Here is a 16,395-nt window from a genome sequence, read left to right as displayed (position 1 = left end):
CTCAGAAAACTGAGTTCATTATGGCCCTAATAGACTGTACACATTCGAGAGTGTTCCTGCTGATTGATAGTGTGGTCACTGGCCTGCAGAATTCAGCGCACATTGGCTAGTGTCCAAGACATCTTGGATTGTTTGTTGCATCTTCAGTTGTTGGGACTTACATTTAGCTCATTGAGGGACATCTGTTGTCGATCTCAGCCTTTCATCTACTCATTCATGTAAAATTGGTGTTTTCCAAAGTCATAGTGGCGAGATCATTGAAAGGAATTCTTTGTCTCCATCCACTGGTAGGGGAACTGTTTTCCTTGTGGGACCTTAACGTGGCCTTAGCAGCTCTCAGAGGACCTCTGTTCGAGCTTCTGGCATCCTGCCCCTTTCCTCTCTTATGTCAAAACACTGCTTTCCTCATGGCAATAACATCTGCGAGTATGTGAGTTGCAGTCTTTGATGGCGGAGTCTTCTTACGTGGAATTCTCCAAAGACCAAGTGATGTTGCAGCTGCACCCAAAATTTGTGTCTAAAGTGGTCTCTGTTTCCTTTAAGCCAAGCAGTATATTTGCCTGTTTTTTCCTAAGCTACATTCATTCTTGGAGGAGCAGTGCCTTTGAATGTAAGATGTCAGACAATGTCTGGCCTTTTACCTGCACAATACTAAACCCTTTTGGGCTTTTGCCTCTTCTGTTTTATGTCATATGCAGACCGTATGAAGGGACAAGCGGTCTCCTCACAGATGATCTCTAAGTGGATAACTTCCTGTGCCAAGACTGCATACGAAATGTACACTACATACAGGTCCGTTCTTAAGTGATGTCTCAATATTGAACATTTGTGGGGCTGCCACATGGTCATTGATACATAGGTTTACAAACCATTATGCCATTACAGCGGCATCCAGAGCAGATGCAAACGTTGGGAAGGCAGTCCTGCAGTTCTGGTTTAAATAAACTCTGAGCCCCAACCCCAGAGGGTACAGCTTGAGAGTCACCTAAGTGGAATACATGGCTGCATCTACTCAAAGATTACGTTGACTGGTTCTTTGAGGTGTGATGCAGATGTTCATTCCACGACCCTCCCTTCATCCCATCTGTATGTCTCTGGGCATTCAGTGTGAAGGAGCTGGGGGGGGGGTCCGGGTGATGACACATCATATAGCCAGGGGAGAGACTATAGGTATGAGGCGTGAGTGTCCCCCTCTACAGATACTGCTAGGTAAAATTATCCAGCTTTGGTGCGCTGGGCATGCACACACCCAAGTGTGCATCACATCTCGAAGAACCACAGTTACAGTAAGCAAGGGAAGAAGAAAAATCTGGTAATTCATGCCAGGATCCAGTAGACTGGGCCTCCCACTTCCTTTTTCAGTGAGCCTTGCTTTTTAAAAGCAAAGTTCTATGACATCTGGAAGAAAATCAACTAATCCTCTCTATTTGATGGGGATTGGAGCTCTTCTATAAAGATTTAAACTGAAATGTTAAGTTGACAGTAACTCTGCACTTGAAGACAGGATTGTTAGGGAGTTTAGGAATCTACCCTGTGCAGACTCTGGCTGACCCCCAGCCTCTCCCATTCAGTCAGACATGTCTGCTGCCATCCCCGCGTGTCCCTGCACCCCCACTTAGCCATCCCCATCTCCATGTGTCCCTGCAACCCCACTCAGCCACCTACTGTCCCCATGTGGCCCTTCACCCCCACTCCCATTTAGCTCCCACCATAGTGTGTCCTCCCCCACTATCCCTTCTGAACTCTAGTCTGTGTGGCTGCCCTGCAGCCCCAGTGTCCTTCTTTCTGTTTTCCCCCCTCCTGCCCCATCCCGTGCCTTCTCACCTGGCCCTGCAGGCAGGGCACTGTGTGGAATGCAGCCTGTCCTCCTCCCTGTCGGCTGCTGATTGTTCTGGCCAGTGAGCCAGCTGCTCTCTGTTCTTGTGCTATAGCAGCGCCTGGTGGGCAAAAGGCGTATCTGCAGTGCCTCTCCAGTAGAATGTATTTTCTGTGGAGAAAAAAATCTGCAGGATATATGAATTCTTCACATGTGCAGTGGCACAGAATTCCCCCAGCAGTAGCCAATGTATGGGAGAACCTATACATGTAATATATAGGTTTAATTTTATCTGTAGGCTAGAGCTGCTCAGTGAGATGAAATTTAAGCACCAAAATTAGAATACTAGGCCGCTCAGTATTATGAGAGGAAGTGGGAGTAACAACCACCCATTTCTCAGACTCTCACCTAGAATTAGATTTTATGTTTGTAAATGCTGGCAGTCTGACATAGGAAAGGCTTCTGAATGAAAGAGAACCATGGAGTTAAATGGATGCAGCTCAAAATTGTGGTGATTTTACTTTTATGTAAAAAAACAATAGAAGTTGTTTTGAAGTTGCTGTGCATGGCGCTGGTGCTGAAATAATGAAGTAAGGTGAATGAGATGGACGTAGTTGAAATGATAATGGTGGGTGTTTAATGCTGTTTTGTCAATTTCCTAAAACATGGAGTTTGTGGTAACCCCCCCCCCCAATCTGATCCATGGTTCATTAAAGGCTGCAGAAAGAGACACTGACTTTCAGTAGGCTTTTGGATCAGACTCCAAGCATTGTTTGAGGTTCTGTACCACATCAGAAGAGCACTACGGGTCTAGTAAATGTTAGTGGTTCATATAGGGTGCTTAAGTAAATATTTAGTGGCATACAGCACCTTGTTTCACTTGTTATTAGCAAATCCAGTATCCTTAACAGTAGTTGTCAGAGCAGACCACAGGGATGCTAGATAGGAGGTGAAAACCCATATGGCAGTTTGCCAAGTTTGTCAAATTGGAAAAATCTCTTCCAGATCCCAAAACTGATGATCTAGCCCCTGGGATCAAAGGAGACCCATTATATTAGTTTAAGGGTGGGGCTGAAACAGGGGGCCCCAATTGGCTATTTGCCAGGGCAACAAACCCAGCCAATCGCCAGGTCCCGTTAATACCCCCACCACCCAATTGCAGCAGTGTTGGGTGGTCAGGGCTGGATGTAGAATGTGATAGCCTCTCCCTATGCCCTGTACCATGAAGAATAGGGGTAAGAGGAAGGGGAGGAAGAAAGAGAAGCAGCCCCTTCCCTTCCCCCCATACACATTCTAAAGGCAAGTGGGAGGGGGAAATAAAGGGAACATTTGGGGCGCTGCCCTAGCTGCTCCCAGTTGAGATCTTATACCCCTCACACCTGCTGAGGGTGTCTCCACTGCTCCTGGCCCCATCAAAGCCTCACCCTGGCTAGCAGAGTGACCATTTAAGGTCTGGAAAATATATCTTTATAGGGAGAGATGATAGACGGTCAATCAATTTGGTTTATCCAAAAGAAGGTTAAGAAGTGACTTGATCACAGTCTACACATACCTACATGGGGGAGAGATGTCTGGTAGTAGACAGTTCCTTAATCTAGCAGAAAAAGGCATAGTTTGATCCAGTGGTGAGAAGCTGAAACTAGACAAAATCAGACTAGAAATAATATGGAAATTTTTAGCAGCAAAGGTAACTAAACATTGTACTAATTTACCTTGGGATTGTGGTATATTCTCCATCACTTTGAAATCTTCAAATCAAGATTGGGCATTATTTTAAAAGATGTGCTGTAGCTCAGCCAGAAATTATGGGCTTGATGAAGAAATTACTGAGTGAGTTTCTTTGGCCTGTGTTATGCAGGAGGTCAGATTAAATTATCATTATCGTCCCTTCTGGCCTTAAAAATGTGTTAATCTATATGAAATCTGAAGTGCAAGGTAAACTTATTAAGTTCTGCAGTGTTATTCTTTTTACAAAAAGTTTGTTGACTTATGGTTTGTTTTCTCCAGATTGCTACTATCTCTCCAGGGATGGCATCCTGTGAAAATACTCTAAATACACTGAGATACGCAAATAGGTATGGGAAATATTTTATTTATAGCTAATTTAGCTGTTGTATTAGATCTCTGAATTGTGGTATTCTGTGATACACAATTATTTTAGGCACTTTCTAATTATTTTTAGTATGCTTGCATTTCTTTCTAAAACACAGACCAAAAGACTGATCCAAGCATTGATTTTATTTGAAGTTAATTTCATGCTTGTGACAGGTAACAAGTTAATAGCACTGGAAACTGAATTCCAGTATTTGTTGGTAGACAGGACTATAACAGTGTGTAAGCACCTTCACACTGACCAGTATGCTTCAATTCTGTTCTGGAGGTGTCACCTTTTGGGGTAAGAGGACAGGTTCAGTCTCCTTGTGGACCTCATCTGAGATGGTCAGTTGTAGTGTACACACCTTTTCACTAGGAATTGAGACCCCCTTGCCGTGAAAGGCACAGTATTGCTTTTCAGAACCTGAGCTTCCAGGCTGGTCTAGAATAGAAAATGTTGCTGCTTTAACTGTATTGATATAATTACATCCACAAAAAGCCCGTAGTGTGATGCAATTATACTGGTGTAGAACTGTGTGTACTAGGGCTTTTACTGATGTAATTATAGGTATGTCTACACATACGTTGGTGTGTAGAGTATAGACCCTGCATGCTCAGCAAGCACAGGGATACCGTGAGGCACTGCTTAGGGGAGTAGAGTACGGACAGGCCATAACCTTATGGTATTCTAGTGATGTCCTGCTTAGGACACCCAGAGCTGTGAGCCACTGTTACCACTCTGTCACTTTGGATGCAGTGATATTAATGATTTCTGAATGTGTCCAGTGAGAGGGACTGGACACTTCAGGGAGACATCTCTGGGGACCTTGGGTGTTGGGGTTCACTGATTGTTACCTGGAAGGCAAGGGTTTGAATAGCAGAGCTTGAAGAGCTGGCTGGCAAGGCCGACAGGTTCATGTTTCAGTGAACTGACACACAGTTTGGCAGCAGCGAAGCTCTCACTCTTGCTGAGGCAGAGTGGTAACTCAGTTATTCACAGCTCTGAGTGCCTTGGAACACTATGACGTTGTGCTCCTGCATGGCTTTCTACATGCCTGCTGCTATTTTTAGCAGCATAGTGTCCTGCTGCTGGTGCCTTTCCCTGCTGCAGGGAAAGACTCTTGACAGCTCCCTGCTGTTGGACCTTTCTCTGCTCCCTCTCCACTGCCAGAGTCTTTCAGTGCCATGTGTACCAACATACTGCAGGGTAGACAAGGCCTGTATCAGCAAAAAATCACACTCCTCACTGGTACAGTGATAACACTCAAACTTTTAAGTGTAGACCAGCCCTTCTAGATTCCTCCTTTTTCCCCACTATTTCTGTTTTTATTTTAAAACTGTTTCTTCCCTTCAAAAACCAAATATGCTTTTTACATGTTTCTGGTTGAGTGTGGATGTCCTGTATTGCTTTAATTTAGTCACTTTTACCTTTTTGACACAAGTACAGAAGTATGCAATACAAACAGGATTTTTTGTCACCTGTATATTTAAGTTTTCTTCTAAACTTGATAACTTGATCTGTAAATGCATAGAATAATGCGGTTGGGCATATATTTTAACTGTCAAGAAGTGGGGAGGTAGAATTTCTCTTATTTTTGTATTACTCCTTTTAGAAGAATTGGGCTTATGAGTAGAAATGGGTAGTCAGGGACTTCTCAACTGCATAGTGTTCTCCAGAGTTTGCAAGAAAAAAAAGAAATCTTTGTAGATCTAAGAAACATTTTAAAGTTACTGTATATTTGAGTATTCTGCTGGAACAAGAACTATGAAATAAATGTTCAGCAGTAAACGTATGAGATCCTTGAAGAGCTTTACTTTGTCATCATTGAGGGGAGGCAGTTAATTTGTTTTCTATTTCAAGCATATAAAACTGTCCCTGTGCTTGTAATGCTATTATGCTCTGCAAAAATAATGCACTGCAAGCCTGTATGTGTTTTTTAATATTTCTGTAACAAGTTTATTAGAAAACTTGGTTTACGTTTTAGAGAGACACATATACTGTGCAGAAGTATTAATTATATTTGTCTTTGTGTGCCAAAATCTAATACGAACCTAATATTTGTAGACTTTGTCCATGCATTTAAATCTTGCACTTGCCTTTGTATTTTAACTCTTAATGCTCTTTTAGCAATGTCATTTTCATATCAATTTTAGGGCTGTCAATTAACCGCACTTAACTCACGCGATTAACTCAAAAAATTAATTGTGATTAAAAAAAGAATCGCGATTTAATCACACTGTTAAACAATAGAATACCAATAGAAATTTATTAAATTTTTGCATGTTTTTCTACATTTTCAAACATATTGATTTCTATTACAACACAGAATACAAAGTGTACACTGCTCACTTTATATTATTTTTATTACAAATATTTGCACTGTAAAAATGAAAAATATTATTTCTTTTATCAATTCACCTCATACAAGTACTGTAGTGCAATCTCTTTATCATGAAAGTGTAACTTACAAATGTAGATTGTTTTGTTGTTACATAACTGCTCTCAAAAACAAAACAAAATGTAAAACTTTAGAGCCTACAAGTCCACTCAGTCCTACTTCTAGTTTGTTTTACATTTATTTACAAGAGATGCTGCTGCCTGCTTCTTATTTACAATGTCACCTGAAAGTGAAAACAGGTGTTTGCATGGCAGTTTTGTAGCTAGTGTTGCAAGGTATTTATGTGCTAGATATGCTAAACATTTGTATGGCCCTCCATGCTTCGGTCACCATTCCAGAGGATATACTTCCATGCTGATGATGCTTGTAAAAAAAATAATGCATTAATTAAAGTTGTGACTGAACTCCTTGGGGCAGAATTGTATGTCTTCATCTCTGTTTTACCCGCATTCTGCCATATTTCATGTTACAGCAGTCTCAGATGATGACCTAGCACGTTTTGTTTTAAGAACACTTTCACTGCAGATTTGACAAAATGCAAAGAAGATACCTGTCATAAACAGATAGTAGGAGTTAATAGAACAGAAGTACTTTATATCTCTTTTGCCTGTAAAGGGTTAACAAGATCAGTGAGCCAGGCTGTCACCTGACCAGAGGACCAATCAAGGGACAGGATCAAATCTTGAGGGAGGGAAGCTTTTGTGTGTGCTGTTAGTTTTTGGTGGTGATTCTCTCTGGGTTCTGAGAGTGACCAGACGTGCAACCAGGTTTCTCTCCAATCTCCTTGATACAGTCTCTTATATGTCCTGAATAGTGAGTACTAGGTAGATAAGGCAAGTTAGGCTTATGTTTGTTTTCTTTATTTGCAAATGTGTATTTGGCTGGGAGGAGTTCAAATTTGTATTTTGCTGAAAGGATTTTAATTTGTACTTGTATACTTAGGCTGGGAGGATATTCCCAGTGTCTATAGCTGAAAGACCCTGTAACATATTCCATCTTAAATTTACAAAGATAATTTTTACTGTTTTTCTTTCTTTAATTAAAAGGTTTTCTTGTTTAAGAACCTGATTTGTTTTTTTATTCTGGTGAGACCCCAGGGGACTGGGTCTGGATCCACCAAGGAATTGGTGGGGAGAAAGGAGGGAAGGGGGAGAGAGAGGTTAATTTTCTCTCTGTGTTAGGATTACTTTCTCTCAGGGAGAGTCTGGGAGGGGGAGAGAGAAGGAGGGGGGAAGGTGGATTTTCCTCTCTGTTTTTGAGATTCAAGGAGTTTGAATCACAGTAATCTTCCAGGGTAACCCAAGGAGGGGAAGCCTTGGAGACGCAACGGTGAGGGAAAGGGTTTACTTTCCTTGTGTTAAGATCCAGAGGGACTGGGTCTTGGGGGTCCCCAGGCAAGGTTTTAGGGGGACCAGAGTGTACCAGGCACTGGAATTCCTGGTTGGTGGCAGCGCTACAAGTACTAAGCTGGTAATTGAGCTTAGAGGAATTCATGCTGGTACCCCATCTTTTGGACGCTAAGGTTCAGAGTGGGGATTATACCATGACAATACCAATGTAAGATTTCTAAAAATAGCTACAGCACTTGACCCAAGGTTTAAGAATCAGAAGTGCCTACCAAAATCTGAGACTGATGAGGTGTGGAGCATGCTTTCAGAAGTCTTAAAGAGCAGCACTCAGATGCGGAAACTACAGAACCCGAACCACCAAAAAAGAAAATCAACCTTCTGCTGATGGCATCTGACTCAGATGATGAAAATGAACATGCATTGGTCCGCTCTGCTTTGGATCGTTATCAGGCAGAACCCATCATCAACATGGATGCATGTCCTATGGAATGGTGGTTGAAGATGAAGGGACATATGAATCTTTAGTTTATCTGGCACGTAAATATCTTGTAATGTCGGCTACAATGGTGTCAGGCAAACGCCTGTTCTCACTTTCAGGTGACATTGTAAGCAAGAAGCAGGCAGCATTATCTCCTGCAAATTGTAATTGAGTTTGTTTGTCTGAGCGATTGGCTGAAGTAGGAGTGAGTGGACTTGGAGGCTCTAAAGTTTTACATCGTTTCATTTTTCAGTGCAGTTATTTTTTATAAATAATTCTATATTTGTAAGTTCAACTTTCATGATAAAGAGATTTGCACTACAGTACTTGTATGAGCTGAGTTGTGTTTTGTTTTTTATAGTGCAAATATTTGTAATGAAAATAAATATAAAGTGAGCACTGTACACTTTGTATTCTGTGTTGTAATTGAAATCAATATATTTGAAAATGTAGAAAACATCCACAAATATTTAAATAAATGGTATTCCATTATTGTTTAACAGTGTGCTTAATCACAATTTTTTTAATCACTTGACAGCGTTAATCAATTTATAAATAAGTGACTTCCTGTGGATATTATATGAACTGTAGACATATTAAATAATTGTGCGCAGTTTACAATATGCATGAAACTGGGTAGTATGCAGTTTGAAGTAATTATAATTGTAGTCACTTGATATTTTGAAAAGAGCAATTCCATGGAATATTGAACTCGGGCCAAATTCTGTTCATTATACCAATGTATACCCAGAATAACTCCACTGAAGACAGTGGAATTATTATGAATTTACACTGTGGTAAATGAGCAGAATTTGGCCAGTTGAATTTTCTTAGAAACATGTTTGAAATGCAAATTTGAGGAAGGCCTAAATGTCTCAACACTGTCTCTAAACATGTTTTATCTTAAAAACAAACTGCTTCATTTGTTTCATTCTTTTCAAAGCTATAAAGGAGAATGCTAAATGAAAAGTTGTCATTTTAATTAATGTCTTTACAAGAGCACTTTCTTTTAATATGCTGCTGTATCTTGCTGCTGCAGAGTAAAGGAATTTGGAATTAGTCCTTCGGACATTCCCTTCTCACAGAGTAGTGGCAGTCGCTCTGATCTCTCTCCTTCCTATGAGTATGACGACTTTTCTCCTTCGATCACCAGGTCTACTTCATTCTATACATGGAATCTTTATTTTAAGTTTTTCTGTTTAGCTGTATAATTTTACAGACCCAAACCTTCATTTATTCCCTTGCCTTGAGTCATTGCATACTTTGTTTTCGTCCTGTTTGACAGGTGATGGTACTGCATGGTCTGCAATCATCTTCCCAATTTTTTGTTCATTTTTCTTTCTTAAACATTTGAATATTTCATATTCAGGCTTGCTTTTCCCTTCATACATAAAAATGGTGATGTCACCTTTGTAGATTTAGTGGATTGGTTCTCATGTCTGTTTTGAGTAATTCTAAGTCTTTGAATTTTATTACCTGATAAAAATAAAAGGAAATGTAATACATTTTTATTTTTCATTAGTGTAGTGAATCCTATGTATACGTGTGGGGGTTTTGGGTTTTTTTTTTTTTTTTTTTTACTCCATATTAGCAAGTTGTTAAAGTTAATTATTACTGAAGGATATTTGTCTAACCTCTCTGGTTTATTTGCAAATTTGGATTCATTTAGTTCATAAACTTTTTTTAAAGTGGACATCCTTGCTTGAATGGATGATGTCAGCTGCACTTTTGTAAACTGTTTTCATTTTGCTAATGTTCAACTTTTCTAAGAATCTCAGAATTGAAATTGGCTTTAATTAATGATCTGTGGACACTAGATTGCTAGTGCAAGTAAACAGATTTTGTTTTTTAAAGTAAAAAAGTGCTATATCATTTATTAACCAAAAAGATGCACACAACGATAGAGAAATATATTGGTCAGATTTTGGTGTACAATCTGTGTAGCTCCTTACACTAACGATTACAACTATTATTGACTTGTTATACAGTTCTTAAATGTTTATGGTTAGGGTTGTTTTTTCCCTTCTTGTACCCGTTTATAAGAGAGACAGTCTTGCATTCACCATCTTTAAATCTGAATGGGATGTTTTTCGAACAGATATGTTCCAACTCAACCACAAGTTATTGGCCTTGATGAAATGGATGAAATTATGTGTCCTGTGTTTATATAGAAGGGCAGACTAGATGATCACAATGGTGCTTTTTTGGCCTTAAAATCACATTAAATTTGTGAAGTTGACATCACCTTTATTAAATGAATTAAATTGCATCTGAATCCATAAGGTTTTAATTTATTTTTGCTATTTTACGTAGAACATATTTATTTTAAAATAAAATATATTTTTTTGGTGATTGTAGAGTGAAGGAACTGACGGTTGATCCTAGTGCTGCAGGAGATATCCGTCCAATTATACACCATGCTCCAAATCAAATTGACGATTTAGAGACACAGTGGGGTGTAGGGAGCTCACCTCAGAGAGATGATCTTAAACTTCTTTGTGAACAAAATGTAAGTAGCGTTCATCACTTTAGGTGAGTGGGTATATATAATACTGTCTTAGGATTTGATCTACTGTTGAATTCAGAGTAATATATGTTTATAAGGCTACTGGCTACTTGGTTGACTATAGTTAGCCTCTGGACCCTTTTCAAATTGTCATATAAAGTTAATGCTGATGCTAAAAATGTGTTTTTGGGGGGTTTGCTTTGTTTCAGATTCATTCTGTTTTCCTTGTTGCTAAGGTCACTTCAGTAGCACTGCCTGTTTCTTTTAGAAGTTGCTGCTTTTCTCCGGATAGTTTTTCCTAGCATGCCTTAATCCCATATTAGGCAACTGGCAGCATTTTGTAAAGCCCTTTCTTTCCATTATTGCTTCTAGGGCTCTCAGTATTACTACTCAAGATATTTTCCTTTCATGCAAATAGCTGTTTCAAGTGATTTTCTTCCCTGCAAGGCTTGCTAGCATGCATTTTTTCATGCTTAATTTTATTTTGCTTTATGCCCATGTTTCTAGTAGTTGGAGGCTGCCTTAGGATGGGGCTTGACTCCCTCTTCGGGAACAAAACCCAAATCAGTCTGTCTCATGTCCTTAATTACAGGTGGTTTCCTGACCTATCATCTTTTTTGAGCTGCAGAGCATAGAGAACACTTTAGAATGGTTCTGAGAGCTTGTCTATACTTTGAAACTTGCAGACATAACATAGCTATTACAGAATAATTATAATCATTATTACAGTATAAGATGCCATGTGGATGGTCTTATTCCAGAATAGATTTATTTGGGCATAAGCTTTCCTGGGTAAAAAACCTCACTTCTTCTCTGAAAGCTTATGCCCAAATAAACCTGTTAGTCTTTAAGGTGCCACCGGACTCCTTGTTGTTTTTGTGGATACAGACTAACACGGCTACCCCTCTGATACTTATTCCAGAATGAAAAAAGCAACAGTGTGTCCTGTGGCACCTTGCAGACTAACAGACGTATTGGAGCACAAGCTTTCATGGGTGAATACCCACTTTGTCAGACGCATGTGAGCAAGCTTATGCACCAATATGTCTGTTAGTCCATAAGGTGCCACAGGACTCTTTGTTGTTTTTTACAGATCCATACTAACATGGCTACGCCTCTGATACTTTATTCCAAAATAGGTCTTTTGGTAAACTTCCAGGTGTAGACAAGCCCTAATTTAGCTCCAGATTGATTCCTTTGCTTTTCCCTGCTGGATAGTATTTTGGGCTCCTCTTTAGGAGTTTGCTTTCATAACAAAGGCGCAGTGTGCCACAGCTGGGCCTGCTTCGCCTTAGGTAGAGACAAAGAGCTGCAGGCTTCCTGGGCAACTCTCCTGCACCTTGCCAAGCAAATCAGTACTGCATCTTTTGCTCTCCGGAAGTCGCCTCTGCCTGCCTCCTTGGCTTTGAGTCTGTCATTGGCCACACCAATTGTGCTGGAAGGAAAGACTTTTTAGGCATTGGCACCTCTGTTAGAAAGCACAATAGAAGTAGACTAATAGGTAGCCAGGTCCCCTTCCTCTTGAGTGCTGAGTCTGGTCCTGCCTCTTTAATTGCACCACTGAAGTAAAACTCCGTTTGTGGAAATGGTGAGTATGGATACACAGAGAAGAAAAATTCTTAGGTATCTAATCTGAACTTTCTTGAGATCCTGTGTTACTTTTCCTGTTCTCGCTGGTGTTGGCAACATCTCCCTGTTTAGTATATGTAGATCTAATTAACATTTCTTTCTCTTCCAGATCACTAGTAGATGTGTAAAAAGAATAGGCTTAATGATTTCTGTGGTTCCCACTCCATGTTTCCTTCTTGATTTTTCTTTCTTTCTTTTGGTTACTCAGTAGAAGAAGTGCTTGGAAAATTATAACAAAAAAGATGAAAAATAAATGAAATTTCATTTGTTTTGCCACTTTTTTCCCCCTCCCTTCACCCAATTTCTGATAATATATAGCCAGGTGCAAGTAGTTGAAAATTGTACACTCCTGAGTCCCTTTTTCAGCAGTACAGCTTTCTATATATTTCCCTTTGTTATCTTGGGATAGGATGAAACATCTATTTAATGTATTAGTTTTAAAGCAAAATTAATCACAGAATAATAAACTTTTATTATTTTTTCAAGGAGGAAGAAGTTTCTCCACAGTTGTTTACTTTCCATGAAGCTGTGTCACAAATGGTAGAAATGGAAGAGCAAGTAGTAGAAGACCACAGGGCAGTCTTCCAGGTAAAATACTGATCATTGCATTGTATTTGTATTAATCAAATAGCTCACATTGGCCAGAGGGAAGTTCAAACTCTTGGGACATAAAATGTTGTGGTATGCTAGTGCAGTCATACCGTCACAGATTTCTAAACACAATTCTTATGGACAAGGCCACTGCGGCAAGATAGAGTCAGAATCCTATATAATACACCATGTCCCCCAACCACAAACTCCTTTGTCACTGTGGCAGAGGAGAAGCATACTGATATATTGTCTGTGAAACCCAGTGTAATTTCTGTTGTTTTCTTTTCAGAAGCTGATAGTCTTAAAGAAGTCTCGTTACCATAGCGCAGTTACTGTTTTTTGTTTTTTTTTTCCAGTATTGAGTTAATTCTTTTGCTTTGGTTCCTTTGTGGTTTTAGTCATGCCTTCCAGTATTAGTGGCTGTGTGTTTTGGAGATGAAGTTTATTTGGCACTAACCCCACAATCTGAGCTTGAAATTTGGCAAACTAATCAAAAGACTATATGTACAAACCAAGACTGATTCTAGACAAAGATGCCCCCATCAGTGTCTACAACCAGCTAATTCAGAGGCTAGTTTCATCACGCAGACCTGCCTCTAGTTGCATGACTAGTTATTTTGTGCAGGAGCGAGGTAGGTTGGTTCTTTCACCACAAGCCACTCCATTTAGAAGAATATCACCAAGCACATGGGGTCCTGATTGTGACTAGGGCTCCTAGGCACTCCTGTAATACAAATAATTAGTAGTAATAAAGTGCCAGCTCTCAAGGCCTCTAGATCAGGTAAAGAAAAGTCTTTAGGCTGGCTACAAACTTGACTTACCTGCTCCTAAAGAAATGATCCTGGTTATGATGAGCAAAATGTTGACCATCTATCTGCTTTTTCTGGGTTGTGGTTTGCCAAGGATTCCCATCTCCAGTTGTTCAGTAGGTAAGATAGGTACTGCATTTTGTGGACAACCTTTAACTATGACAGGATTGATTTGTGTCAGCTACATTGCTTAGTTGTGGAAATTTGCACTTTCCACACTTACATTCTTTCCTAGTTTTTGCTGATCCAGACACTTTTCCTATGAATGGATGGTGTTGGGATTTTTTTGTTGTATATTGGGTATATTTTGTCTTACGAATGTACATTGTAATAAGCTAACTCTGATTTTCTTACTACAAAAATCCCCCTAAAAACATTGAGTTTTGTGTTTTGTTTAAAGAATGTTGCCAACTTTATGTTGGATAGTGGTCAATGTAGTAAATGAGAGTGTAGAAATTCCCTATTAAAATATTCCTTTGCAGATTGTGTCTGATTAGAATAATCCTTATGGCCATTGAAAAATAAAGTATTTTTAAAAGCTTTAAAGTGATGTATGTATATTTTGTTAAGATTCTTAATAGCGGGTTTTAGAAGAGATGAAAATGTATTTATTTTAATTTGCCCAAACAAATTAATCAAGTGCCTATTCTGCGCTGTAAGGGCCTTTTGACAAATTTATTTGTATCCGCTGTGTTTTTAAAGTAACTTCACCTTGGGCTCAAGACATTAGACTGTAGGAAAATGTTCAGAGGTGTCGCATTTTCAAATGTGATGTAGCGAGCTAGGAGCATAACTCTCTCATTGAAAGCCACTTGAACTTAGGAGACTAATTGAATGAGTCATTTTTGAAAATGGAACTTAGTCTCCTAAGTCACTTGGCACTTTTGAAAATTGCGCCTATTGTCTAGCTCCTTCCTCCCTAAAAGCCTGAGGTAGATGGGTTTTGTGGTGTGCCCTGAAGCTTGAACAGTTTGGGCTACTGAGAATTGGACTAGGGGACAGGGAAAGAATTCATTCCAATGTTGTGCGTCCATCCTCTAGAACCCTGTCAGCAGCTTTCTCTTTTAAACTGAAATGTTTTCATCTGGAGTGCTTCTGCTGATCATAGCTGCAGCAAGATCTCATTGGGAGAGGGGTAGTCTCCAGAATAGACCAGTTTAAGCCAGTGAACCCCATTGTCCCCTGCCATAGGTCAGCTTTGCACTTCCAGAGTGTTTGAAAGCTGCCCTAAAGCTGGCTTAGCCAACTCCTAGAGGTCTTCCTCAATGTAGGGCAGCGGTTCTCAAACTGTGGATCCAGACCCCATTTTAATGGGATTGCCAGGACTGGCTTAGACTTGATGGGGCCTGGGCTCAGAGCCAAAGCTTGAGCCCCACCACACAGGGCCAATGCTGAAGCCTAAGGGCTTCAGCCCTGGGTGGCAGGACTCCTAAGAATATAAAAGCGGCCATACTGGGTCAGACCAAAGGTCCATCTAGCCCAGTATCCTGTCATCCAACCGTGGATTCCTTCCAGACAAGGTCGTGGTGAGTTGAAATTATGGGATTGTTTCCCTCTTCTCCAGTTGGATGTTCTCCTTCACTGAGGCTTTCATCCTCCTCAGCAGCACAGAGGCTGCCAGACTGGGGGTTGGGCCACTCTGCTGTGTCCTGGAAAGTCTCATCTATGTACCTCTCTGTCTCTCTTAGCTCCTCTAGTTCAGCCACTCTGGTCTCCAAAGCCTGTACACGGTCTCTGAGGGCCAGGAGTTCCTTGCACCGAATGCACACGTATGCCACCCGCCCACAGGGCAGGTAATCATACATGCTGCATTGGGTGAAATAAACTGGATAGCCCCCACTCTGTTGCTGGACTTTTGCCTGCATTATCTTTTTACTCCTGAAGCTCATTTCTTGGTTGATGTTTTGTTTTTATTGGGGGGTGGTTTTGGCTTTAAGTTTTAAAGAATGTTAAGTTTATCTAGCACCCCTCCCCCTACACTTCCCCTCTAAACTCCCCTTTCAGCTGCTCCTGTTCGCTAGCTCCCCTGGTAACTCATGTTACAGGCCCCCTGTCTGGAGCCGAAGCTCTTGGACTTTGGCTTTGGCCTCCCTTCCTGAGGCGTTAGGACTCGGGTTTCAGTCCCCCTTCTTATACCTATCCCATAGAACTGGAAGGGACCCCAAAAGATCATTGAGTCCAGCCCCTGCCTTCACTAGCAGGACCAAGTACTGATTTTGCCCCAAACCTCTAAGTGCTCCCCTCAAGGACTGAACTTACAACCCTGGGTTTAGCAGGCCAATGCTCAAACCACTGAGCCTATCCCAGAGTTTTTTGACTCTTGGAGTTGTGTGGTAATTTTCAGTGTCAGAAGGGGTCATGGCACAATGAAGTTTGAGAGCCCCTGGTGTAGGGGAATCCTCTTGTGGAATGCAGCTGTTGTAGTGGCTCCTATGGCACAGACCCCTCCCATAAAGCTTGCTTGGGGATGTGTCACGGGGTATTCAAATGGTCCCTTGGAGTGGTGGGCAGCCAACACCAGTCTAGCTCAGTGCATGGTGTCCTTATATCAGGGCTACAAAGGTGGCATCAAGCAGTGACTCCCCCACCTCCGCCGCTTGCGGCTATGCTCCAGACTGTAGCAGAGAATTGGGGCCACTATCTTTGGCAGTTCCTGACACAGCCATTGGAATGAAGGAACCATGTATAAATGTATTTAAAACCTACAGTTTTTCTACGTAGAAA

General features: G+C 40.7%; 1 protein-coding gene across 5 annotated transcripts in view; it reads left to right on the top strand.

Annotated features, from left to right (window-relative positions):
* Nucleotides 1-16,395, top strand: part of KIF2A (kinesin family member 2A) — an 89,295-nt gene that overhangs the window by 66,046 nt on the left and 6,854 nt on the right. For 2 of the 5 annotated variants that reach the window (XM_030567029.1, XM_030567027.1), the window contains exons 16-19: nt 3,824-3,891; nt 9,176-9,289; nt 10,495-10,645; nt 12,758-12,859. In XM_030567029.1, the coding sequence (XP_030422889.1) occupies nt 3,824-3,891; nt 9,176-9,289; nt 10,495-10,645; nt 12,758-12,859 (435 nt within the window). The remainder of the gene's footprint in view (nt 1-3,823; nt 3,892-9,175; nt 9,290-10,494; nt 10,646-12,757; nt 12,860-16,395) is intronic. The other 3 variants (XM_030567031.1, XM_030567030.1, XM_030567028.1) reach the window with 2 other exon arrangements.

The sequence above is a fragment of the Gopherus evgoodei genome, chromosome 6, assembly GCF_007399415.2.
Source record: "Gopherus evgoodei ecotype Sinaloan lineage chromosome 6, rGopEvg1_v1.p, whole genome shotgun sequence".
Classification (NCBI taxonomy): Eukaryota; Metazoa; Chordata; order Testudines; family Testudinidae; genus Gopherus; species Gopherus evgoodei.
The sequence above is the reverse complement of the archived record's forward strand: the minus strand, read 5'-3'. Positions and strand labels throughout refer to the sequence as shown.